Source organism: Mercenaria mercenaria, chromosome 5 (genome assembly GCF_021730395.1).
Source record: "Mercenaria mercenaria strain notata chromosome 5, MADL_Memer_1, whole genome shotgun sequence".
Taxonomy (NCBI): Eukaryota; Metazoa; Mollusca; class Bivalvia; order Venerida; family Veneridae; genus Mercenaria; species Mercenaria mercenaria.
In genome coordinates, this window is record NC_069365.1 from 51060415 (window position 1) to 51087615 (window position 27201).

At 37.2% G+C, this 27201-nt stretch overlaps 4 protein-coding genes across 7 annotated transcripts in view; 2 read left to right on the top strand and 2 right to left on the bottom strand.

Moving 5' to 3' along the window:
• Positions 1-1682: 1682 nt before the first annotated feature.
• On the bottom strand, positions 1683-3449 carry LOC128557037 (complement C1q tumor necrosis factor-related protein 3-like). Its single transcript, XM_053543508.1, has 2 exons — positions 3059-3449; positions 1683-2207 (listed from the first exon to the last, which is right to left on the bottom strand). The coding sequence occupies exons 1-2, from the start codon at positions 3237-3239 to the stop codon at positions 1750-1752; spliced, it is 639 nt and encodes a 212-aa protein (XP_053399483.1). The 5' UTR covers positions 3240-3449; the 3' UTR covers positions 1683-1749.
• Positions 3449-10281, top strand: LOC123556521 (uncharacterized). 3 transcript variants are annotated; one of them, XM_045347297.2, is made up of 3 exons: positions 3449-4318; positions 6745-6870; positions 7229-10281. In XM_045347297.2, exons 1-3 carry the CDS (start codon positions 3901-3903, stop codon positions 7252-7254), a joined length of 570 nt encoding a protein of 189 aa, XP_045203232.2. In that variant the 5' UTR covers positions 3449-3900; the 3' UTR covers positions 7255-10281. The 3 variants fall into 3 exon arrangements, with proteins under 3 accessions (XP_045203232.2, XP_053399481.1, XP_045203231.2); XM_053543506.1 differs by having other exon boundaries at positions 3449-6870; XM_045347296.2 differs by having other exon boundaries at positions 6745-10281.
• A 4056-nt stretch (positions 10282-14337) lies between these two features.
• LOC123559007 (complement C1q-like protein 4) lies at positions 14338-15842 on the bottom strand. Its single transcript, XM_045350828.2, has 2 exons — positions 15453-15842; positions 14338-14863 (listed from the first exon to the last, which is right to left on the bottom strand). The coding sequence occupies exons 1-2, from the start codon at positions 15535-15537 to the stop codon at positions 14391-14393; spliced, it is 558 nt and encodes a 185-aa protein (XP_045206763.2). The 5' UTR covers positions 15538-15842; the 3' UTR covers positions 14338-14390.
• Positions 15843-19332: 3490 nt separating this feature from the next.
• Positions 19333-27201, top strand: part of LOC123557187 (putative polypeptide N-acetylgalactosaminyltransferase 10) — a 37680-nt gene continuing 29811 nt past the window's right edge. For both annotated transcript variants that reach the window (XM_053543505.1, XM_053543504.1), the window contains exon 1: positions 19333-19449. The gene's annotated coding sequence lies outside the window, so the exon portion shown is untranslated. The remainder of the gene's footprint in view (positions 19450-27201) is intronic.

Here is a 27201-nt window from a genome sequence, read left to right on the forward strand (position 1 = left end):
GCTCACTTTGTTTGCCTTTTGCAAAATCTTACAGTTTGGACAAATGTTACCAGTTTCTTTAAGCAGATTGAGCACTGCTTTAATCACTGTTGTCTCCAACATATGAAATTACATTTTATTTAGATTACACACAACAACTGTAATTTTGAGATATCGGAATTCTGTAATATTTGTAAACTTTCTAGTTAAAGCAATTGATTTTTTTCCTTCTATATGAACTGTAAATAGCTTTTCTTTTTAGATTTCAAGAGTTTGTAACTCTTGTAAAATACATGTGAGCCGTGCCATGAGAAAACCAACATAGTGGCTTTGCGACCAGCATGGATCCAGACCAGCCTGCGCATCCGCGCAGTCTGGTCAGGATCCATGCTGTTCGCTAACAGTTTCTCTAATTCCAATAGGCTTTAAAAGCGAACAGCATGGAGCCTGACCAGACTGCGCGGATGCGCAGGCTGGTCTGGATCCATGCTGGTCGCAAACCTACTATGTAGGTTTTCTCATGGCACGGCTCATGTTATTTATTATATAAAGCCCTTATCATACATTTGATATGTAACCATTTCAATATTGTGTAAGCATTTTATTTGTTGTATGGCATAGTCCAGTTTTATAGCTTCTAAGATTAATTCAATGTAATAAAAAAGTTTTATTACATGTCTCTGTTCTGTCCTATGAATTGTCCTTGCAGCATAACATGTTTGTGTTCGTTCTGTTGTCACCAAGACGCGTTTTCATCATCGTACTTTCAAGATTTTGACTTCGATCGTTGTAGTTTCGAGTTTGAAAGATTGAAACTAAACTGTTTATGAAACAATGTAGCAGCTTTTAAACTGGTTTTCAGGATGATTTCAAGGTGGTATGGTAGTTCGCTGCTAACATGGCGTGCGGTTGTGTTGGCGCCCCACGTCTCCCCAACTAGAAACCATGTTGTTTTTGAAAAAGGTCCCGAACAATTTGTATGAAGGCCCTCTTCAAGTTCTTATGGAAATTACAAACTATAAAAACGCTCGAAAGCACGATGACGCGTTGAGGATATTAATGGATGGAGTTACTAGGGAAACATACATGAATATTGTTTTTAATACTACCTATATTCACACGGGCCGTAGCTTTCGCAAAACCGGTGGCACCAACGCCGCGCCGGTGTATATGATTCGTCGGAGAAGAGGTAGATTGTTTTTTTTTTCAAGTCAAAAAAAGTTGGTCTGTGATTGTTTTGACATTAATGTTTGGTCGTTATGCTACGTATATATTTTGCAGAGGATACGGAAATACCCGATGTATCACGAGTCATTAGCTTATTTGTAGCCGCCACAGGTAACCCATATGGGCGACTCCTCCAGAAGACTGTAAGTAATGTTAATAGGAGGACAGTGCAAGATACAGAAGACACTCCAATTCCAGAAGCATCCCTGGTTCTTTAGCTTGCCAGGTATAAATCACCTATACACGGGACTCTTATCCCAATGTTAGTAATTTTTAGTTGGAGGAGCTGGGGCCCGAACTCACGGCCCCTGCTTTCATACGAGTCATATCGTAAGTATGACGTTATAAACAATAATACCTCGTAGTTGGTGAATTGTCACTGAAAACATATAAAGGGTCAATTAAAAATGATTCCATATTTTCTCTCTGTGATATGATAATATACTAAGAGATTTTGAGTTCTAATACTTTGGCTATAAAAAGAACAATTTTTACTCATAACTGTATAATGTACTCATAACTTAAAGGTGCATTGCATTTCAATCATCCAACAACGGTCCCGGCTTCAGAAAAATCTTGCTGAAGAAGAAATCCGGAAAATGTTGAATAGATTGTCCCGTCACCGTAAATAGCGTCATCAGCCGCTACATTTTGAACAGAGATGTCATCACCTTGTTGAAGCTGAATTATTATAACTTGACTTCCCTGGTCATGTCGATTGTCTGTGCCCCGTGCGTACACGGATGCTTTATTCACGCCATTTACGACCATTTGACACCAAACTTCACGATCGTTGTAAGCGAGAATGGATGTGTAGAAAACATAGAGACCCGAAACTGGCGCAGTGAACACGCCATGATGAGGGCTGTAGCCGTTACCTTTGTTGGTTTCCACGTGGTCAAAGACTATATTCTGGTGTGCACCAGCATGAAGGACACTGTGCGTGAGTCCAGCAGTAAAAGCAACCGGCACTTCGTTGTCGGCTCGGCGTATTCTATTAACTGAATAGATAAATCATATTATAATTAGTTAAATACGCGTGACGATGCTATACATGTAGCGAAAAGTTGGTGGGGGCTACCCATGTGACTCCAACATCATTCCATCAATCATTAACAGATATATAAAACTGTCATAAAATTTGATGTCAGACTAAAACGTCTTGGCAACGATGAAATTTGCTCTCTTTGTTTTATTTCCTTACGGTTGTAGTCGTGTGATGTCTATGCATACTTTATTGCCGTAAGATAAATATAGGTTATTAGCGCAATATTCTTCCGCTAAAGAACGAATGCATATTTCACGATGCAAAGATAATAACCTTTTTATTACATACGTATCTACACCTAACAATGTAATGTAAATATTATGAATTTGTTCACTGAACTAATATAAATAAAAAAATAAATGCAACGACATACATTAAATTACGTCACGCACCCAATATAAAATTCAGGCGTCAGTGTATGGAAAAATATTGACGTTTCCGGTACCATTGTAACTTAACGGGGAATAGAAACGAGTATGTAATAAATACTTGTATCTACGTAGCCAAGCGGTAAAGATCGCCGACTTCAAAGCACTTGTCCCTCCCCTTGGTCCCAGCCTCGCTCCTCATGTAAGGCAGCAAACCGGTCATCTGGATTGCTAAAAGTTGATGGTCAACCAGGTTCCCGACCCAACCTGGAATAATGCCCAGATGGCCATCTGGGGTCTTACGTGAACTGAATTTAATTCACCTCGCCACCGGTACAACCGTACGGGCGGACAATCTCTAATCTTTGAGACGGTCATGTGACCTGAAATGTGTCGATGTGACTTAAAAACCCAACAAAACATTTTGTGCATTTACCTTCAAATGTCGTCTGCTGACCCTCGTCTTTGGTTACTTCTGGGGCTGTTGCCAGAGTCCCTGCACGCGGTTTCATACGTCGCATTAAATTGGACAACAGGTGATCTTGTCCAGTGTTTTTCTTCCGTAAGACTGCAATCTCATCTTTTTGATTGGCAAGTTCTTGCTTAAGTTCATCCATCTCTTGTTTATGGTCCCTTTCAAGCTTCTCAATGTCTTGCGTTTGCCTCCTGTCACGTGCATCGAGAACTTCTACGCGCTTGATGAGTTCTCGAATAACTGAGCCGTTTGTCGTTGCCTCATCTTCACCATCGTCAGATGAATGACTAATATAATTAGCTTTCAATGTAGCTAACAAGGCAGAAAATAATATGAATCGAAGTAAGTGGTGATTAAATATTATTGGATTTAATCAAGTTTTAAAGAGTTTAACAACAGTTATGCTATATACCCTTTAGGGGTTAACTGTGTATGAAACACTCTGTCTGGTACCTTTGTATGACTCACTGGTTTACATTTATAACAAGCAGTACTCTAGCAATGCATTCAGTCTTTCTTCTGCAGCTGCCTAACTCGCTAATATAATAATTTGAGTAAAATTATTTCACAATTACTAGGAACTACTTTGAAATATTCTGTGTCTTGGACTATATGAATCAACAGTGACTAATTGGATGTTTTAAAAGAATTATTGAGTCATATACTGTATCTTGGCTTGATTCAACTGTGCTTTAAACTCATTATTGGATATTGTACAGGATTAGTACAATCAAGACTACAGAGTGATAAAAAATAAATAAATAAAAATTAAATAAAAATAATAAATATAATAAAATAAAATAATGCCACGTAGGAGGGGAAGAGCCCAGGAAAGGTCTGGGATAGACAGTAGAGTGCGCTCCCGGGCTGTGTCTCGTGCCTCTGAAGACACACAGAGACAAAGAAGCAGATCCCCAATAAATGGCCTTAATATGACAAATCCTGCCAACTGGACTTTAGCAATGCTAAAAGAAAAATTGAAAGCGGAAGGTATTGTTTTACCCAACAGTACACCACACAAAACATTGCTGAAACTGTACCAGCAAATCCAGAACAGAAACAGTGACAATGTGGTCAGTTCAAAACATGAAACAAACGCACAAGGAGTTGTAAATGCTATGGCAGACATACCGGGAAACTTATCACAATTACAGGAAGAAATGCTGAAAATGCAGGCTACTTTGGCTGAACTTGCCAAGGGAAAGGAGAACTCAGATTCAGGTAAAGATTTTCAATTAAGCTTTAACAATGACGAACACGACTCAATTCAAATTGGACCTATGAAACGCCATCCTGTTGACGAGCTCCCACCAGTAAATATTATACCAATTAAGGTAAAAAATGACATCCTTGCTCACAAGTATGTAAACTTTGCATTGCTATTGATTCCGGGCATGGACACAAACAATGAGACCAAGGTCATGGATTCAGATGGACAACAAGTCATTATCCGTGCTGGGGATAACAGACTAAATAAAAGCCTGAACATCACTGAATTCAGAACAGCATTTAATAAATTCAGGAATGTCATATGTGAGAAAGAACCGCATCGACGCAAAGAGTTAGATACGTATGGGGAGATGATAGACAATATGTACCAACAGTATGGTGGTACGTACTTTTATGACTATCACACCGCCTTCTACCGTAAAGCCGAACAGTATGAACTACATAACGTATCTGTCGACTGGTCGTCCTGTGACACTAAACTTTACATGACGACTTTCTCTGGACTACGCAGCCAAACTTGTGACATCTGCAAAGATACGAATCATCTGACATCCTTCTGCCCAAAAACTGCACATAATAGTGGTTACAGTAGATCGGTTAGGAATCCAGCTGCGAGGTTCGCACCCACTAGAGCTTACCAGTCTGCCTCTAGCACATTTGCTAACTCAAGGGACAAATATGGCCGTGACCGCAAGTTTCACGAAGGTAAAGAGATATGCAATAATTTCAACACCACAGGCTGCAAAAATTCCCATGCTAATTCATCACTCATTCATGTTTGTGACATATGTAAATCTGTCAATCACCCTGCCTACCAGTGTGGCAAACAGAAAACTGGAGCAAAACAGCCTTCAACAAGTAAATGACTGCAACAGCATCAGCATAATGATTTGAAAGCCACAACACCAGTTAATCTGTTAGCTTTAGGAAAAGAACTACATTCCCATCCAGACAAGAACTTTGTTAACAGTCTTATGCAAGGAATGAGAGAAGGTTTCGACACTGGGTTACAATACTTGCCAGAGACCAGCTATCAGTGTAGAAACCTTCGATCAGCCATATCTCAACCAGAGATTGTTTCTGAACTTCTTCAAAAAGAGATTACCAAGGGATATTTATTAGGACCTTTTGATTTTCCGCCCTTTGAAACATACCGTATAAACCCCATAGGTGTTGTGGAAGGCAAATACTCAAAAACGTTTCGATTGATAGTGGATCTGAGTGCTCCTCACAATAATACCGAACACTCTAGTATAAACAGTCTGATTGACAAAGAGGAGTATTCTCTTTCATATGTGAGTGTTGATGATGCCATTAAAATAATCAAGCAATGTGGACAAGGTGCAATGATGTGCAAAACTGATATTATTGATGCATTTAAGCTTATACCAATTAAGCCAGAGTTATGGGCATACCATGGTATCTGCTGGAATAATAAGTTCTACTTCTTCAAAAGGTTGTGTTTTGGGTCTCGCAGCAGTCCAAAAATTTTTTCCATGCTGTCTGAAGCTATTCATTTCATTGCTACAAATAATTATAAAATTCCAAATCTGCTGTACCTACTGGATGACTTTCTAGCAATCGTGCCAAAAACTCTAGACAGCCACAGATATATGGCATTGTTGACACATGTGTTTGGCTCTTTGTCAGTGCCAATTCACCCTGATAAAACCTTGGGACCTAGCACTACGATGTCGTATTTAGGAATTACACTCGATTCCGTCAAAATGCAGGCTTATCTACCTTTAGAAAAAGTTCAAAGGATAAAGATGCTTTTGGATGCCATAAGCAAGTGCAAATCAATAACAAAACGGAAGTTATTAAGTGTCCTTGGTCATTTAAACTTTGCATCACGTGTTATCAGGCCAGGAAGAAGTTTTGTATCATATCTTCTGAAGCTCGCGGCGTCTGTACGAGAATTGCATTATCATGTGAAACTTAGTCAAGAGTGCCTTTCAGACATGCGTATGTGGTATGACCTATTGAACAATTGGAATGGTATCTCCTTTTTCTATGATGACCATGTTACTGAATGCACTGATATTGAACTCTATACAGACGCTAGTGGAAGTTGTGGGTATGGTGGATACTATCAAGGAAGGTGGTTCGCTGAACCTTGGCCTGAAGAGCTGCCAAAACTAGGAGAAACAGACATGTCAATAGCTTTTATGGAATTGGTACCAATAGTCACTAGTGTTGTTCTGTGGCAAGGTATGTGGTCAAAGAAGCAGATTAGATTTCATTGCGACAACCAGGCTACTGTGGATATAATCAATAAGGGACGTAGTAAGTCATCTTTGATTATGAAATTAATGCGTAGACTAACTTGGTGTGCAGTTAAAGGCAATTTCATAGTACATGCTAGGTATTTTCCTGGGAAATTCAATGTTGTAAGTGACAGTTTATCACGTTTTCAGATGCAACGGTTCCGAAGACTAGCACCAGACGCAGACAAATATCCCACCAAAGTGCCACCCCTATGCAAGCTATACCTTGGTTAGAGAATACTGTAGCAAAACTGTGGAATGCAGCTCATGAAAATGGTACAAAAAATTTGTATAACTGTGCATTTAAATTGTTTACATTTTTCATGGAACAAAACTCTCTGTGGCTTACAAATACCAGTATACCTCCAGCAATTGATGAACAAACTTTGATTTATTTTGTGGCTTTTTGTACTGAGAGGGGTTTAAAATATCACACAATTAAGCAATATTTGTCAGGACTTCGTTATCACTATTTGAAGAAGAAAGTTCAATCACCCCTTTCAAACGGGTCAGATCTCCACCAGCTACAAGTTATTCTTAGAGGTGTAAAAAAGTCACAAGTGAACATTAAACAGGAACGGTTACCAATAACACATGAGATCTTGACAGAATTTGTGAGCCTTCTAAATTGTAGGTATCTTGGCCTTTATGACAGTTTAATGTTAGCAGCTGCATGTACGATGGCATTCTTTGGATTTCTGAGATGTGGAGAGTTCACAGTGCACGCTCAAAGGCCAAAGAGAAGCAATGCACCATTAACTCTGCAAAATATCCAGTTCTCAAACAAAAACAGTTCTTATGTATTATTTCTGCCAAATTCCAAAGCAGACATATTTAGATCAGGAGTCAAACTAACAATCACAGCTACAAATTCTTCAACCTGTCCTGTGACACATATGGACAGATATCTTAATTTGAGAAGACAATGCGGAGCATGTGCGACTGATCCGCTATTCATTAATTCCAAGGGAACAACACTAACAAGGGAATTCTTCATTCAGAGCATTCACAAACTACTACTTCTGCTTGGAAAGGATACCAAACTCTATTCTGGCCACAGCTTTCGAATTGGTGCTGCCACAACAGCAGCGCGATTTCAAGTCCCTGATCATCTGATCAGAACCTTAGGAAGATGGTCATCCGATTGTTATACAAAATACATCAGAACTGATGGTGCTCTTATACAGGAAGCACATAAAGCTATGTGTGGCGTTTGATTATCAAATCATCTAAGGGTGATTTAGCAATTGTGCAAGCCCATAGGAAATAGCTATCATTGCAATCTAGTAGATGTACCTGTGTGTTTCAGTCTTCTGCTTTGTCATTAATAGGTAGAAAGCATGAGTGTTTGTAATGCTTTCTAAAGTCAGTGTTAGGTTCAATTCATATTTTCTCAATGGAGCTATAACTGCAATTTAGGAGATGTATATGTGTTTATTTTTAGATGTCTGCTACTACATAAATATTATTCAAAAGCACAATAGTGTAACGACGTCAGCTGTAATTCATTCTTTCACAATGGAGCTGTAATTGCAATCAAGCAGAAGTACGAGTGTTCTTAGTCTTCTGCTATGTCAGTGTTAGGAAGAAAGCATGAGTGTTTGTAATGCTTTTTAAAGTCAGTGGTAGGTTCTATTCATTATTTCACAATGGAGCTATAACTGCAATCTAATAGACATATATGTGTTTAGTCTACTGCTTTGTAGATATAATACTGGAACTAGGAGTGTCCTTTGCACTTTCGTTCTTGGTTAACACACAAAAAACAAAACAAAAACAACAATCATCAGTACTCTATTATGTCTGTTAATTTATCATACACCACTGGAAGTTCATGCTTCCCAATGCTTTGTCGTCTTATTGCAATTTTTGATTATGGATAAGCTCGCTATTTATTATAAATATTGGAGCTCACTTACAAGTGTACTGTAGTGTCATTCATTGGGAATATTGAACTGACTAAACTATATAAGAGGTATAATAACACAAATTGTTCCTGCTATTGAAAGCAGTTCATGAATCATGATCTACTTATTTTGCTGCAAATTTATTTTATATTTTTAGTATCTGCCTTCATCATTAAATGTAATTAACAGTATCTTCTAGCTATCTCTCTTTCCAGGCCTATCAGTATGCCTAATTTCATACTCCATACTGGATTTCATCAGTGCTGCTGATCTTTATTGTCTAGCCACAATTAATGTCCCACATGGGATTTGTTTTTCTGTATTTTCTCTTTGTTATGATAACATTCATTCCTGTTGAACGCTAATTGGCCTGTAGCTTAGAGGGGCCTGTCACTGATATGCTATCTGTTGCAATTAAAGCACCCCTGTGCTAAAGAACCCCTTGAGTTATGTGAAACAAAAAATGGTTCCTTTTATTCAATAATATGACAATCACTATTGACATCATTTGGTGTAGTTTAAAGCATTAAGAAAAAAAAAAAAATAAAAAAAAAAAAATCAATAAATAAATAAAAAAAAAAAAAATCGTCTTTTCATTTTAAGAACATTTAGACACAGAGCCACTTTAATTATGGCTTTCACCCTGTGGAGCATTTTTATGTCTGTCATTAATCACCAATTACTGACTTCAGTTCAGGACATTCCCCATGCAGAGTAAACAAGCAATTACCACTGACTGATGGTGATACTCTGGTCTAATCTAAACTTGATAGGATATGTCAATGCCTCTTGATTTTGTTGTTATTATAACTGCCATGTAAATGTTTTATCTCACTGCAGGATGTAATTACTCTCACAGCTGCAGATTATTAACCTTATTCTGTTGTTTTTTTGTTATAAATATCTGTGAACCTTTAAAAAGGTGTTATATTTCAAATGGGATATACTAATAAAGCTGATGTTAAGAGCAGCAGGAGAGTTTCTATGTCAGCAACAAGTTTGCAAAAATATTGCTATTAACACTTTCGGGGGCACTCGTTTCGGTTCATTGCTTATTCACTCACCTCGTTTGGCCATATATATAACTTTGTTATATATGGCCCCCTTCAGAAATAGCAAATCTAACCATGAAACAAACGTCAAAAGATGCCATGTCTGCGGGTTTATGAGTCCCATGTGGTTCTGATACGCTATTTCCATATATGCAGCCGTCTATCGTCCCAAACTATTTTCATACTTGCCATTCAACCTTTCAGGCTTGTATGCATTGCATCACGACTGGCCTGCAGTTCAACTTTGTTGAACTGTTTCGATGAACATCATCATCTTCTGTCATTCAGTTCATGGAAGATAAACCATGAACAACCAGAGATGTTATAGTCCTGTTCGCTCGAACAGTGGCCGACCCATCTCTGAGCCATTCACCATGGCTTCTTGTTCCCGGGCTGTTAACCAAAGTCTGGTTCACCGGGAACTCCAGTTCTCTGTCCGAACCCTAGACTGGTTCCAGGAACTGCGGCAGTATCGCCTGTACCTTTACACAGGTCAGGATCTGCCTACTATGATCCGCAAGCGTCATAGCCTGCAGTCGTGATGGCCTTAGCCGGCTGGCCAGCTTGCAGTGATGGACCGAGTGGGGCTGCCCCCTTTCTCCAAAGATATAATGTTTTAAGATGTATGTAATATTTGTATAATGTAGTTGTGTATCTCATATAATTATATACTTGTAATCAACCAACTGTGTCTGTTTTTTGTTGAACTCTTTAAAGTGGTGATTAAATATTATTGGATTTAATCAAGTTTTAAAGAGTTTAACAACAGTTATGCTATATACCCTTTAGGGGTTAACTGTGTATGAAACACTCTGTCTGGTACCTTTGTATGACTCACTGGTTTACATTTATAACAAGCAGTACTCTAGCAATGCATTCAGTCTTTCTTCTGCAGCTGCCTAACTCGCTAACCACCATCCCTCCCCACCACCAGCTTTTACATTGCAAGTTCTGTCACATGGAGTATGCCCTACAGGTCAATCACTTACTAAGGCAATATATGGCCATATATATAACTTTGTTATATATGGCCCCCTTCAGAAATAGCAAATCTAACCATGAAACAAACGTCAAAAGATGCCATGTCTGCGGGTTTATGAGTCCCATGTGGTTCTGATACGCTATTTCCATATATGCAGCCGTCTATCGTCCCAAACTATTTTCATACTTGCCATTCAACCTTTCAGGCTTGTATGCATTGCATCACGACTGGCCTGCAGTTCAACTTTGTTGAACTGTTTCGATGAACATCATCATCTTCTGTCATTCAGTTCATGGAAGATAAACCATGAACAACCAGAGATGTTATAGTCCTGTTCGCTCGAACAGTGGCCGACCCATCTCTGAGCCATTCACCATGGCTTCTTGTTCCCGGGCTGTTAACCAAAGTCTGGTTCACCGGGAACTCCAGTTCTCTGTCCGAACCCTAGACTGGTTCCAGGAACTGCGGCAGTATCGCCTGTACCTTTACACAGGTCAGGATCTGCCTACTATGATCCGCAAGCGTCATAGCCTGCAGTCGTGATGGCCTTAGCCGGCTGGCCAGCTTGCAGTGATGGAAGTAAATGCATGTTAAAGCTGTTAACAAAGTTAGACAAGAACTTAGAGTTTGCTTATCTTTAACAGCACACTTTATACTTGACATAGTTATGATAGTGATGTATATAAATGTGATATTATCTGTTGTTTATCATTGTTATATTGTTCCAAATCGTCAGTTTTCATAATTAACAACTAGGGAGACGCTACAAGGTGAGGTTGAAATTTCACTATTTTCTGGTTTGTAGACATAATTAAATGTTTGTTTTTCAACTTGCAAGTGTAAATGTTGCCATCATATCTGTTCTTGCACACCTCTTACAACATATTATGTTGACGGAACCTCCAACTTTCACAAACAGCAAAAAAATCCATATCAATCTCTGATTTAGCTTTGTCGCTCCCATCAAGCTTTGCACCACCAGCCGTTGTACCAATACCTACGCTCTAATCGATGGACGAACCCGAAAAAAATGACCCACCAATAATGAGACAGTGTCCATTTCAGAGCGGATCAAATATTTCAATTATAAGATGCCAAATATCCATGAAAAACAAACTAGTCTCATGTCACACAGTCAGCCTTTCTATGCTGTCGTCTGGCCATATTGTATATGTATTTCGTACCTTGCATTATTGTCATCGAATTCAAATTACACCGCATATATTGTGCATGACATGTTAATGTTAACATTGAATTGATACTATAGACGTGACTCCATAAGGACTTTTTTCCATTAATTTCATGGACGTACGGACAGTTAATTTTACGGACGCACTGACCGATAAGGTCATACATCATTATCATTGGAAAATGAAACTAATACCTGTACCGAACAAGCAATATACAGATGCATGTTGGAATCTTGGCAATAGCACTTACCTTCTTCGAACAGTATTTGGGTTGTTTCGGCCTTTTGTGTGCAAACAAAACCATGTATAATAAAACTAAGAGACGTTAGTGAACTTGACCAGTATTTCTAGAAGAAATAGTTCAAGTAAATATTGACAAAGACTTCGACCGATAGTCCATACACTAAAAGAGTTTTGTTTCTAATAATCTGGCTGCAAATCAGTATTAAATTTACTATTAAAAATCATTTTAATTGTCCAACAATGGTGTCAGCCTTTGAAAAATCTTGCTGAAGGAAAATTCTTGAAAACGTTGAATAAAAAGTTCCTGCACCGTCACAGTAAATAGAATCATTTATATAGCCACAAGATTCTGAATAGCGATTAATTGACTTACCTTGTTAATGTCAAGTGCCCCGCGTGTACACGGTTTACACTGTGGATTCACTGTTGTAATATGTTCTGGTCCTTTGGGATCATGGAATCCATTCAACATATGTGTAACAGAGTTCCGCTTAAGCCAGTGCTAGAGGGCTTGAGAGGTGTTGCACATTTCATTACCTCTCATGAACAGACTCAATCAAACCGAGTCTGCTATTATTCTTCTTGGTTGCATTAATTTTTTCATTCCAAAGGATCTTTTTACAGATTTTATTATTTATTTCCTTTCCTCACGACCATTTGATACCAAGTCTCAGTTATTATCAGCGAGAATGGATTATGGAAAACATAGAGACATGGGTCTATATTCATTAACGTACCAAACTGGGAACCTTAGACCAAGATTTTAAAATGCTAAGTTTTCTTTTTGCTATGACATTCTCAAATAAACACAGAGATAAGTATGCATGAATATTCATTCTGTAGTTGTAGACAGCTCTGTAAAAATTCATAAGTGAACTTTTATTATTTAAACAACTTGAAATATTTGCCATTCTTCATAACTTTGAGTTTCAGACTTAAAACATTGATGAATATAGACCATGTGGCCGGAGCATTGAATATACCCGGATGAAGTTCGAAGTCATTACCTTTGTTGGTCTAAACGTGGTTAAATGTAATCACACAAACCACATAGCTTTAGCAGAAGTGGCGGTTCTAACGTCACGGCGGTGGTGGATTCGTCACAGAAACGGTGGGTGAGTGTATTTCCGCTGTCATCGGTAACTTTGCAAATGAGCTTATCTTATTTGTTCACATTTGGCTGGAAACAACAAGTGAGACAGGAGCCCACATATGTACTCTTCCAGCCACAAAACTTATTCAGAGAAATTCTTTTCCAATAATGTAGTGTGTGAAGTTCAATTCAAAGCTATTCATTTTAGTCAAATTAGTGGTTATAAGAATATACCAACCAAGTGAATATTGAAAAGGGGTATGGATCTGCAGTGTATTGGGTGTCTTTTTTCGACGATGAACATGTGTGTGAAGAGCCTTGTTGTGAGACAGCGGAAAATAAATTTTCTGTATACGTTATAAATAAACCATCTTCTAAGAGTTGTTATACGTAGCCAGGCCCATTTTTATTTGAAAAAAAAAAAGATTTACACCCTTCATGTTCTTTAATCAACAACAAAAAAAAACATGTTGCAAGGAAAGTACAGAGGTCATTCATGTGAAAATTATGGAACTTCTTCAAAAATGATAGCCAAAAACATGACAGCCAAAATATAGGTCTGAGCAATAGGGCTTATTAACATATCTTAAAAAGAAAAATTAACGTTTAAAATGCTACCAGAATATCGGGTATAGATCTACATAGGTAGATCCATTTGGTGTTCAGATATGACCCATTTTGTAGACTGGTATTTTTTATTGTCTAACCTTTTGAAAAAGACCTCGCTTGTCAAACAGTATCTTGATGTCTCGAATAAACGACCAACTAAATTGGACTAACAACCACAATAAAATAAAATAGCAACTGGCCTATGCAAAACGTGAACATGTCACTTAACTGGGGAAAAATGAGAATTAACGTGTTTACTTTCGCCGTTCCCAGTCCAAAAGAGGCCATTATTATGCTAAAAAGCAAATCAATTATTGGACCTGCGCGTTGCATGTAAGAATATCACATCCATTCAAACAAGCGGTTACTGAGATGCGAGCTTGCATGCACAATCTTAACCCATATTTAGTAATTCAAAGAAAAGGCATATTTGAAAATTTCTATACATATTGATGACGGAAAGCTTCAAATGAAATGATGGAATTTTGTAATTTTGTACGGATAGATCACTATAAACAATATACATTATATTATAGTCAGTGAATTTTCACTCAATACATACTAAAAATGATTCCATCTTTTCTGCAATGAATCCTGCACCGATGCGTTTGAAGCACCGATTGTATGAATGCAGTATGATTCGATAATATACCAAGAGAATTTGAACTATAGAAAGAACAATTTTACTTTAATATTTTATAAATGAAAGGTACATTGCATTTATCCAACAACAGTACCGGCTTCGGAAAAATCTTGCTGAAGAAGAAATCCGGAAAATGTTGAATAGATGTCCCCGTCACCGTAAATGGCGTAATCAGCCGCTAAATTTTGAACAGAGATAGTATCACCTTGTTGAAGCTGAATTATCATTACTTGACTTCCCTGGTCATGTCGAGTGTCTGTGCCACGTGCGTACACGGATGCTTTAATCACGCCATTTACGACTATTTGACACCAAACTTCGCGATTGTTGTCAGCGAGAATGGATGTGAAGAAGACATAGAGACCTGGAACAGGTGCAGTGAACACGCCATGATGAGGGTTGTAGCCGTTACCTTTGTTGGTTTCTACGTGGTCAAAGACTATATTCTGGTGTGCACCAGCGTGAGGGATCGTGTGTGTAAGCCCAGCAGTAAAAGCAACAGGCGTAAAAGCAACAGGCACTTCATTGTCGGCTCGGCGTATTCTGTTAACTGAATAGATAAACATTATGATTAGTTATATATGCGTGATGATGCTATACATGTAGCAAAAATATGGTGGGGCTACCCATGTTACTCCAACGCTATTCCATCATTCATAAACATATATATCATGTATATAAAACTGTCATAAGAAAAACGTCTTAGCAACGATGAAACTTGCTTTTTTTCCCCTAACGGTTGTAATTACATTCTAAATGTCGTGGGATGTCTTTACATACTTTACTGTTATAACATAAATACTTGCAGCTACGTGGCTAAGCGGTAAAAATCGCCGACTTCAAATCACCTGTCACTCACCTCTCTGGGTCCGAGCCTCGGTTCTCATATATGGCAGCCAACACATGCATCTGGATTGCTAAAGGTCATTGGTCTACCAGGTTCCTGACCCAGCCTGGAGTAATGCCCAGATGGCCATCTACGGTCTTATGTGAGCTGAATGTAATTAACCTCGCCATCGGTACAACCATAAGGGCGGGCAATCTCATGTCTTCTTTCAACATTAGATCTTAAAAGCGGTCATGTGACCTGAAATGTGTCGATGTGAAATAAAACCCAACAAAACGTATTGTGCACGTACCTTCAAATATCGTCTGCTGAACCCCGTCTTTGCTTACTTCAGGGGCTGTTACCAAAGTCCCTGCACGCGGCTTCATACGTCGCATTAATTTGGACAACAGGTGATCCTGTCCAGTGCTTTTCTTCCGTAAGATTACTATCTAATCTTTTTGATTGGCAAGTTCTCTCTTAAGTTCATCCATTTCTTGTTTCTGGTCCCTTTCAAGTTTCTCAATTGCTTGCGTTTGCCTCCTGTCACGTGCTTCGAGAACCTCTACGCGCTTGATGAGTTCTCGAATAACTGAGCCGTTTGTCGTTGCCTCGTCTTCGCCATTGTCGGATGAGTGACTAATTTCGGTAGCTTTCAATAAAGCAAACAAGGTAAAAAGTGATATGAATCGAAGTGGATGCATGTTAAACCTTTTAACAAAACTGCACACGAACTTTAAGTTTGCATATCTTTAACAATGCACTTCATGCATGACATAGTTATGATAGCGAAGTATGCAAATGTTATATTATCTGTTGGTCAGTAGGTGCATCCTTAAGTTAAATTGTTACAAAACAACAAAGAACTTATATTTTACAACCGGCAAATCGTTACATTTTGATATGATTGATATTATCAAATATTTATATTTTGCGCAAACCTTTTATTTTTTCAACTTGCATTGTAAATGACATCATCACATCTACTCTTGTTGGCCTCTTTCAGTTTATCATCTTGACAGAACCGCCTATTTTACGTGCACTGAGAGAAAGTTCGAATCAGTCTTTGATCTACTTAATTCTTGCTTTGTATCATCAGATGAGCCGTGCCATGGGAAAACCAACATAGTGGCTTTGCGACCAGCATGGATCCAGACCAGCCTGCGCATCCGCGCAGTCTGGTCAGGATCCATGCTGTTCGCTTTCAAAGACTATTGCAATTAGAGAAACCGTTAGCGAACAGCATGGAATCTGACCAGACTACGCGGATGCGCAGGCTGGTCTGGATCCATGCTGGTCGCAAACCCACTATGTTGGTTTTCTCATGGCATGGCTCAGATATTGTACTAAAGCATATACACTCTAGCCCATGGATGAACCAGGGAAAAAAATCCGCCAATGATGTGACAGTGTCCATTTCAGAATCGTCAAAGGCATCTGATCATATATTTTAATTACGAAATGCTATATATCGATGAAAAGCAAACTTTTGTTATGTCACCCCATGAGCCAATCCCAGCGTTATTGTCTGGCCATGTCGTATATATTTCGCACCATGTATCTTATCTCGTTGTGTGTGTCATTAATTTTAACATTGAATTGACACTATATAGACTAGTCCTTCTGGTGCACTTTATTTGGACTTTTCTCATTCATTTTATGGATGTATTGATAGATAAGGTCGTGCAAAATATTGGTAGATGAAGCTTATACCTGTACCGAACAAGCAATATCCAAATACTTGTTGGAATCTTGGCAATACCACTTACAAGCTTTAAAGACTTCGACCGATAATCCTTACACTTAGAAGAGTTTTGGTTATAATAATTCGGCTACAAAAACAATTATTATAATTAAGTTGCTATTAACTACCGATTCAATTATTCAGAAATGATGTTAGCTCCAGAAAAATCTTGCTGAAGGAGAATTTCGGAAAAGAGTTTAGTAGAGAGTTCAGTCACTGTCACCGGAAGTGGCGTCGTTCGGCGCAAGATCCTGAACAGCGATACATTGCAATTTGACTTCCCTTGTTCATGTGAAGTATCTGTGCCCCGTGTGTACATGGTTGCTTATTTTTCTTCACTCATGGCCATTTGACACCAAGTCTCCCAGTTATCAGCGGTAATGGATCATTGGGTGTACATGTATAGAAAACATAGACCTAGGTCTGTGTGCATTAAAGTATCCAAGTCGGAACCTTAGACTAAGACTTTAAAATGCTGAGTTTTCTTTTTGCTTTGTCATTCTTAAATTAGCACAGAGAGTTATGACCCTATGCAGGAATATTCATTCATTTTACAGACAGTTATGTAAAGTTTCGTCAGTAAAGATTTGTTATCAACAAAGTTATGACAACTTGAATATTTGCCATTCTTCAGTCAAACATTTACGAATATGGACCATGTGGTCGGAGCAGTGAATACGCCTTGATAAAGTTTTGTTGCTCTAAACGTGTTTGAATGTAAGGCCCTGGTTCGCATCTGCGTAAATGAACGTATTCATATGAGTAAAAGCATCCGCAACTTCGTTTTTTTTTGTTCAGTATATTCTGTTCACTGAATAGGTACATATGATTAGTTTTATAATTCAATTCAATTCATTTCAATATTTTATTTGGCATATAAACACATGAATGTTTATCGCCAATAGAGTGGCGTACACACAATGTTTACAAAAGAGAAAAGCTTGAAATTAAATGTAATGTATAAACAATTGTATGAGCAAAATATGCAGTTATTGCAATTTTATAACATAAAGGATAGACAATTACAATTCAAAATTATACAGCATTATACATATTCAAATAAAAATTTATATTTGAAAAGTTTTCTATATTCTAGGGAAGTATTATAATAGGTGAAAGGTGTGGATACAGATACGAATATTTGTTTGTTTATAAGCGAATTTATTGTTGCCACCGATAGTCCATATAGGCGGCTTCTCCAGAAGGCTATGGGAGGATAATGCTAGATACAGATGACGCTTTCCCTGCTGTTAAGTGTGCCAAGTGAAGAGCACCTATGCATGGGACACATACTAATGTTAGTAATTTTAGTTGGAGGAGTGGAGGCTCGAGGATCGTGGTCAGACAGTAATACCACTGTACCACCTTGCCTGGCCTGGGAATCCAGTCTGACAATTTCTAACTTTTTTAATACCTGCAAATTGACAGTTGATAATATCAGAAACTCGATGAATGCCAATTAACACTAATTAGCGCAAATTAGGTGATCTTTAATGCATAGGTATTAGGTATGATTTCTTCTGACAAAGCACAAATATTACCAACGGCTTCCCAGGCTACACCTTGCCCGCATCCGTGCATCTATCATAGCGATCGGTTGCGTCAACCGTCTGTCCACCAATCAGGAAGAACGATCTATAAAGCAGTAATGGCATATATGTTTTTTTTTTTCTATGTTGACAACTACAAAATCAGCAATTCCTCTGTTTCGCATGATTGTAACTTTATAACAAATACCAGATGATACCGCATTTCAGTTAACATAAAGTATATGTACCCTTACTTAATGGTGAAGTGATGCAACTTTATAAGTGCATACATAGCCACTGATTCATGGAGGACCATTAGTTGTTTAACCAGGTTTCTGATCATATAACATGTTTCAAAACTATCATTGTTTAACATTTTTATTTAAACCTTCACATAAATCTCTGAAATGAAATATTTTATTAACAGCCTATCAACTTATTTTTCGATCGTAGTTTTTTTTCAAAGCTATGATTAAACATTCTCGGCATTTCTTAATATTTATTGTAATTAAAGAAGCTGTTTCGTTAATTGTTTCTTGACCAAGCATATATAAAGACGTAATTACGCCTTAACCTAAAGGGCCCAAAAAATTGTGAACTATGAAATATGGATGGATGTTCATCAAACTTAATTAGACTTCCTTGCACGAACTTTTCTCAAATGTGGTTAAATGGTGTCGCTTAAGAGCAGCTTTGGATAAAGAGAGAAAAATAAATAAAACGTACTGTAGGCCTACAGCTTACATTTTGTATTTGACAAAGGGTAGTGATATGGGACCATTTAATAATGTCTTGCTCTTGAATTTTTAGGAGTTTTGGGAGTTTTTTGGTGAGAAAAAAGCGTGCGCTGTACATCCATTATTGCCTTTATGTTGAGTTTTTAGTTTTTTTTTAAGACATATGGAAAACTTAGAGGGGTAAAATAACCATGTGTATCGATCGCACCCGGCATCGGTACGGTACAGTACGGGAACTAGTTACTATTATGACCCGGGGTCACGTCAACATGGACGTTTGCTTCTGACGTGTAAATTACAGTGAGTATTTTTACCTGTGTTTTCCCTTTGTTTACGAATTTGCAACGGCACAAATCAGGTTATTTTTAAATGAATATTTCAGATTTTATTTCCAAATTTTTGTAAGTGCATTCATTGAACGACAGGGGAGTTTTTGACGACTTTTCATGACTGGTCTAAACGTTTTGAGTGTTTATTTACTGGGTGGGGTAACATTTCAAAGAATGTAAACAATCCACTTGAAAAGTTTTATCACCTTACACCTTAGGTGAAATCAGTTAAGAATACATAAAATGTTTATGAAACTGGTGCAAATGTAAGAAACTGTTAAATAAATATATCGGACTTCCAAAACTTATGGAAGGGAAATTTTATGGCAGTAGAAGACGAGTTCCAGGACTCAAGAAGATTCTACAAGACCAATACAAGTACCAATACAAGTGGCTAGAGAACTGGAATCCATGCCCTAGACAGCGAGCTTACCAACCAGAACCGATTCTGTAGCCAAAGTACCATGCATAGGCTAGGGAACCGGAATTTTATTTCTATGTATATAGCTGCCAAAAGATTCACTTTGTTTCTTTTGGTAAGTATCATATCATGCATATTATTATCTTAATTAATTTTACCATGCCCTTGCATTAATTTAATCTACGTTTACTGTGTCTCCTAAAATGTACTCGCCACATACTGTCCGCCACATTGCAATGATATAAACTAGTACAAATGAATGCGTGATAACTACTTTGACGTTTTTCAGGGTTTTTTTTCGGCCATTTTTATAGCCGTTATTCGGCTATATTCCCAATGCCAAAAAGTATCTTTTTTTCCCAAAATGAGTGCAAAAATTCCCAATCTACATTCTGAAAAAAATTTCATCAAAATTGCACAAAAATTGACAATTTAGTCATTGCACAAATTATGGACAATTTTGTAATGGAAATATGTTAAGATGTTCTAAAATGTGGAACAAGTGTATGAGAAAGTGCTTAAACACATCCTTACTTTATCCTATGGGACTAAATATTTCCCAATTTGGAACATTTATGCGTCAAAATTCCCAATTTTGTGGGTATAGGCTATGTTCCCAAATTAGCTAGAAAAAACCCTGTTTTTAAACGTTATTTGCTTTAAACATGTACTATGTTTAAATTATTTAAATGGAGAATTTTATTGTTTTGTATATGCGTCATTAGATGTTTACGAATGTACAAAATAATTTATTTGCCATTAAAGCTTCCAGCGGATTCTTTGATCACTTTAAATACTGGTTTGTTACACATCGGCATGCCACGTGCGTCAGTTTTTGTACCCCCCGACAACAAAGTTGTAAGGGGGGGTATACTGGTTTCAGGTTGTCTGTCTGTCTGTCCGTAGACGCAGTCTTGTGCGCACCATCTCTCCTTATCCCCTTGACAGAATTTAATGAAACTTCACACAAGTGATCAGTACCAACAGTAGTTGTGCATGGGGCATGTTAGGTTCTTTTAGAAAAAAAATTTGCAGAGTTATGGGACTTTGTTTTTTTGTTACTATACTATATACATAGACACAATCTTGTGCGCACAATCTCTCCTCATCCCCTTGACACAATTTAATGAAACTTCACACAAGTGATCAGTACCAACAGTAGTTGTGCATGGGACATGTTAGGTTCTTTTAGAAAAAAAATTGCAGAGTTATGGGACTTTGTTTTTTTGTTACTATACTATATACATAAGACACAATCTTGTGCGCACCATCTCTCCTCATCCCCTTGACACAATTTAATGAAACTTCACACAAGTGATCAGTAACAACAGTAGTTTGTGCATGGGGCATGTTAGGTTCTTTCAGAAAAAAAATTTGCAGAGTTATGGGACTTTGTTTTTTTGTTACTATACTATATACATAGACACAATCTTGTGCGCACCATCTCTCCTCATCCTCTTGACACAATTTAATGAAACTTCACACAAGTGATCAGTAACAACAGTAGTTGTGCATGGGGCATGTTAGGTTCTTTCAGCGACAAAAATTGCAGAGTTATGGGACTTTGTTTCTTGTTAACATACTATGTACATACAGTCTGCATATGCAATCTTGTGCGTGCCTAATCTACCAAACCATTGCACACAATTTAATGAAACTTCACACAAGTGATCAGTACCAACCCTAGTTGTGCATGGTGCATGTTACATTCTTTTAGATAAATATTCTGCATAGTTATGGGACTTTGTTTTTTGTTACTAAACTGTATACATACAGTCTATATACATACAGTCCACATAATTATGCAATCTTGTGTGCGTCAAATTGCAATGTACTGTGTCAGTGCATGTGGGGGGTACATTCATCACCTTTAGTGATAGCTCTAGTTTTTTATTGGATTAAAGTCTGAAAGTGATAAAAGCAAATTGACAAAATAAACCATGTGATCAATACTAATTAACAGAAATTACTAAATTTGATTTAATTGTTTCTTTTATTGTAACTTTATTTCGGCTTGCTCAGATGCCGACAACAATTTCCGCATTCGCTTGTAGTAGTTTATATCATTCCAGTATGGCTGATAGTAATTTGTATGCGGTGAGTACACTTTGAGAAGACATAGTAAACAAAGATAAATGCAAGGTCATGGCTTGCTGAAATGGTAAAATTTAAGATAATAATATGTCTGATACTTCCCAAAACAAACAAACAAGTGAATTTTCTGCCACTATATATGCCATTGAAACATTAATAGTCTCTGTTCCCTTACATGCCTTTGCAGAAAATTGAGTTTGGCTACAGATACAGCGGTTACCGGATTAATATAAGTTCAGCTTGTATTGGATACCGATTGCCGGGTTTTCACAGCTGACCTCGACCAAATTTTATTCATCCTCCTCATACTTGGTAGAAAAAAATCCTTCAGGAAGATTGCTTGTTTACAGGGTAGAAAAAAACACAACACAGTTACATGTCATCATGTTTTACATGCCAATTAACCTTTCACCAGTGAGTTTTACACCTGACAAGGGTTTTAGTAGCCTTACTCATTTTGCTTATCAGGATGACTTATTTTATGATCTGATATTTTATACATGTAGTTGTCATCCCTCTAAGCCTTACCCGTATCTGCATTTTACTGTTAGGAAAACAAAGACTTTAAAAAATCCAAAAAAGTAATGATATTGGTCAGACTTACTTGCTTTAATAAGTTAAACATTAACATCCATGTAGAAACTTCAAATGGATTGAATTTAATCCATAATTAATTTTATATAAGAGACTTAAATCTTCAAAAATATGATGTGACAGGTGTGAGGAGATACCTACCCTGACACCAGTGACCGGTTTCAGTAACAACAGACTGCTGATATGATACTAAATTACAGAAATAAATCACAAAATATACATTCATAAAATGTCAGTGAGGCAAGTTTATGCTTTAATGTCAACATAAATTCATTATCAGAGATGTAATCATCACAAATACTTTGTACATGTACCAGAGAATGTTCCCAATGGATTTTAATTGAGGATTTCCTAAGAGAAATATGCAGAATAAGTTAACTGTTTGGACGTGACGGAGACAGCGACAGTCAAAAAAGTTATCACACTGTCCTATTATTTGGACTAGGGTTTTAGCTGATGAAAAGCACAAAAAGGGACATGTGGTGATGTTTTAGAAATTGATAGAACTATAGAGGATTTTTCACACTACTGGCATTTAGCTTGACTATTCAAAGAATAAGTAGAGCTAAAGGACTTATGCATCGGCATCTGCGTCCTGATTTAGTTATGGTTAAGTTTTTGTATAATATAAGCTGGTATCTCAGTAACCACTTGTGGGAATGGATTGAAACTTCATACACTTGTTTACAGTGATAAACTGACTTACATAGCACTGGTTCCATAATGCTATTTTGCTTTTTTTTTTCATACAAAATTATGCCCCTTTTTTGACTTTTTGAAATTTTTGGTTAAGCCTTAAAGTTTTATATGTAAGCTGGTATCTCAGTACCCATTAATGGAAATGGATTGAAACTTCGAGCACTTGTTCACGGTCATAATCTGACATGCAGTGCACAAGTTCCATAACTGCATTTTGCTTTTTTTTTTTTTGAAAATTATGCCCATTTTTCAACTAAGCAGTTTTTGGTTAAGTTTTTGTGTGTAAGGTCACTGTAAGTTGATATCTCAGTACATGTACCTACTAATGGGAAAGGATTGAAACTTCACACACTTGTCCATTGTCATGACCAGATATGCATTGCTGGGGTCTCAGGTAATCACAACAGTTACTATCGGTTGTTCAAATCCGAATAGTCGTAAAAAACTTATGATCAGAATAACTATATGTTAATTTTTGCCAGAGTGAGATTATCTGTTTGACTAATCACTGCATAGAACTAAAATCAGAACTAGGTAAGTGTCATAACCTAGCACATTCTGTAAAAGTTCCTGCAAAAATGTAATAATGGATAACCCCGATATTTTTTATCCTTTAAAAATAATAATGTTCTCTGAAGAAAAAGACATTGATATGCAAAGTGTTTACAGGAATACAAATCAAGTTTTACCTCAATTGGCTGGAAGTAAAACTTAGTATAAAACATTTAAATGAGGAAGATGCGGCCATTGTTGGTAAATATTTTTAAAATAATCCATTGTTGGTAAATGTTTAAAAAAAATCTGCTGGCAGCACAAGTGTACTTAACCCTTACCATGCTAAATTTCTATTATGGACCGGTCCATCTTCCAATTTGGGCAGTACCATTTATCATTTGAAGGGGTGTTTACTAAAAATTTACTGACTGAATATTAATAGCGAACAGTGCAGACCATGATCAGACTGCATGGATGTGCAGGCTGATCTTGGTCTGCACTGGTCGCAAAGGCAGAATCACTTGCCGCCAGCAGGCTAAGGGTTAACTACTTTACTTTAAGATATCTCTTGTTGGTAATAACTCTGTTGAAATTGACACAACTGATGATTAACAGACTTTGTCAGGACCTTGAAATTCCAGAAATAGAGATATGGTCATAATTACTTGTTTCTGTATAGTTTTGAGACAACCTAGGTCACGAAATGCTGAAAAACCAGGGCTTTTTGGAAGAATTGTCCCCCTGTGACTTCTCAACAGGGTTTTGCCCTGGGCCTATGAGAAAGCCTGAAGTGCCCACTACCCTTTCCTGGACCCCCCCCCCCCCCCCCCCCCCCCCCAACACACACACACACCGTGAAATATTCAGCTGATTTTTGAAAATTTCCATTGTAATGCCTGTTAAAGTATTTGGGAGCGGTGGTCTAGTGGTTAAGGCAACCCAGGGGTAACCTGGTTGTGGGTTCGAGACTCACTGGGGTCACGACCATGACTTCTCATATGACACCAATACTGGTTTTTAGAGGAGACTAGCTCGAGAATGTTTAAGCTTTCATCACAATGAAGTTAAAATTAATTAGTATAAACTAACTAAGGATGTTCCTAAATTAGAGGGAAAGAATGAATTTTGCATATTATTTTTTATTTTAAAATTACTCAAAACTAAATTATTCCTCGGACATATGACAGTTAAAATTTTGAAATTAAAGGGTTATTTTATAAGCTTTGAAAACTGCGAAGAAAAACTGTTTATTTTTAAAAACAGATTCCAACTAGCAAGCAAGATAGAGGGGTTTATTCCGGAGTCCTCCCACTATCCCATCAACAACTATTAGACTGAACCTTGAATTGTTAATAAAGACTTCAAGCATAATTATAAACTTTGTGCATATATTAAATATAATTTGCAGTGTGTTTGTGGTGTTTAAAATTAAAGGTCCCATTATAAAATGTAAACTGTTTGTCCTTTGAGATGGGCACTATTTTCTTGAATAATATGTTATAATGAAGTGTAAATTTCTTGTCATTTTCGCAATAATTGTTTATCATTAACATTTTTGCTTTCATTTGGAATCATTATATGCATGTTATATATATATGTTATGCATGTTATAATTTGCATTGCCTTTTAAGTGAAACCACAAAATGGGAGAAATATGCAACAAAAAAAGAATAAATATGTGTTCTGAGTTTGACCTATTAAATATTTATATAGGATATACAAATGTACTTCATCTTTCGTATTTTTCAGGTATTTTACTTATTTTAGTACCATAAAACAGTTAGAAAATGTCTAAAATGTCTTTTCATTCTTCCTTTTCAGTCTGCACAAAATACGAGTAAAATATTTTAATTATATCACCCTTTAGATATTGCAAACACGATTGCAGCCATAACATTTAAATACTAGTAGATAATTGCCACAATGAGCTGTTAATGAAAAGACGTTTGTTTGTTCACACTTTTGCAATCCCATATCATTACAATTAACTGCAAAATAAATTAAGGTTGACAAAACTACTAATTTCCTATGTGCGGACAGGGTGGACCAGTTGTAGCACTGTCTATGAAACCAGCAGTCATGAGCTCAAGCCACCTTCCTTCCAACTAACCTTTAGCCTGCTAAATTTTTAAAATGGTCTGGTCCGTCATTCAATATGGGCAGTACCATTTATTATTTGAAGGGGTGTTCACTGAAAATTTTCTAACTGAATAGCGAACAGTGCAGACCATGATCAGACTGCACGGATGTGCAGGCTGATCTTGGTCTGCACTGGTCGCAAAGGCAGAATCACTTGCCGCCAGCAGGCTAAGGGCTAAAATGACTAACATTTGAATAAGAGTCCTGTGTATGGGTGCTTTACACCTGGCATGCTAAAGAAACAGAAGCTGCTTGAATTGGAGTGTCTTCCAGTAAAGACGGTACACACACCACCTCAACCTGTTCTGTACAGAAAATTTAGTAAGATCAGCCAGTGGTAAAAAAAGTTTCATGTTTAACGTGGGTAGTCGACAAAAGTCCCTACCTGAAATGGATGGAAAAACTTATTTCCAGCCGAGCCCGCGGCAGGAGTCATATTTACCTCCCCAGCATACAGTCTGGGCCGATACTGCTGGAAACTGTACCAATTTAAGGTACTTCCGCCAACTTGAATTTAAGAGTGACATTCAATTTGAGGTGTGAAACATCTACAGTGAACCAAAGGCTTCAAAGCACGTGTTTACCACAGCACAAAAAACTCGTTTGCGAAACAACTTAAAAGTAGCTGTATAAAAAGTGAACTTAAAATTTGAAAATAAACAAGCAATATTTGTAATTGCAAACCTATTTTCCAAATTTGTTAGATTTTTAATCCCTTTCAAAATACTTATTGACAAAATCATTAAATGGCAAAAAGTGAGTTCAAAGTTTCATTTAGTTGCATTAGATGAAATTGTCTACTGAATAGACTATCTTATTCAAATCTGTACCTCAAATCTGACCACTTCATGTATTTAAAAGGAAAATACATTTGTACATATTGCTATTTTCAAAAACATACAATTGTTCAATGTGCACACACTGATTTTTCTTGTATGGTGTACCAAATCTGCCTAAAATTGTAAGAAAAGTCTCCGACTTAATGCGACCAAGATTTGGCAATGATCAAAAATTCGTTTAAAGGATTGTGCAAGTATAAGAAAGGTTTAATTTATTACAGTGGAATTTACGACTTCCACGCTGCTTATCTCAAGGAAAATTTGGAGCAAATGGAATTTTCGAAACTTCTTGCGGTAACTACCGAAATTACTTAACGTAATTTTCTCACACATACGTGATTTTTTATTTATTAATTATAAAAACAATCGAAATATTTGCTTTATCACGATATATGCAAACATTTTAGACAATCTTGAAACATTGGGCCACAGTATTTCCGCA

Coding starts and splice junctions, on each gene's coding strand:
- LOC128557037 (XM_053543508.1), bottom strand. CDS start 3,239: ATGGATGAACTTAAGCAAGAACTTGCCAATCAAAAAGATGAGATTGCA. Junction 2,208..3,058: donor TCAGCAGACGACATTTGAAG/GTAAATGCACAA, acceptor TTATCTATTCAG/TTAATAGAATACGCCGAGCC.
- LOC123556521 (XM_053543506.1), top strand. CDS start 5,302: ATGCAAGGAATGAGAGAAGGTTTCGACACTGGGTTACAATACTTGCCA.
- LOC123559007 (XM_045350828.2), bottom strand. CDS start 15,537: ATGCGACGTATGAAGCCGCGTGCAGGGACTTTGGTAACAGCCCCTGAA. Junction 14,864..15,452: donor TCAGCAGACGATATTTGAAG/GTACGTGCACAA, acceptor TTATCTATTCAG/TTAACAGAATACGCCGAGCC.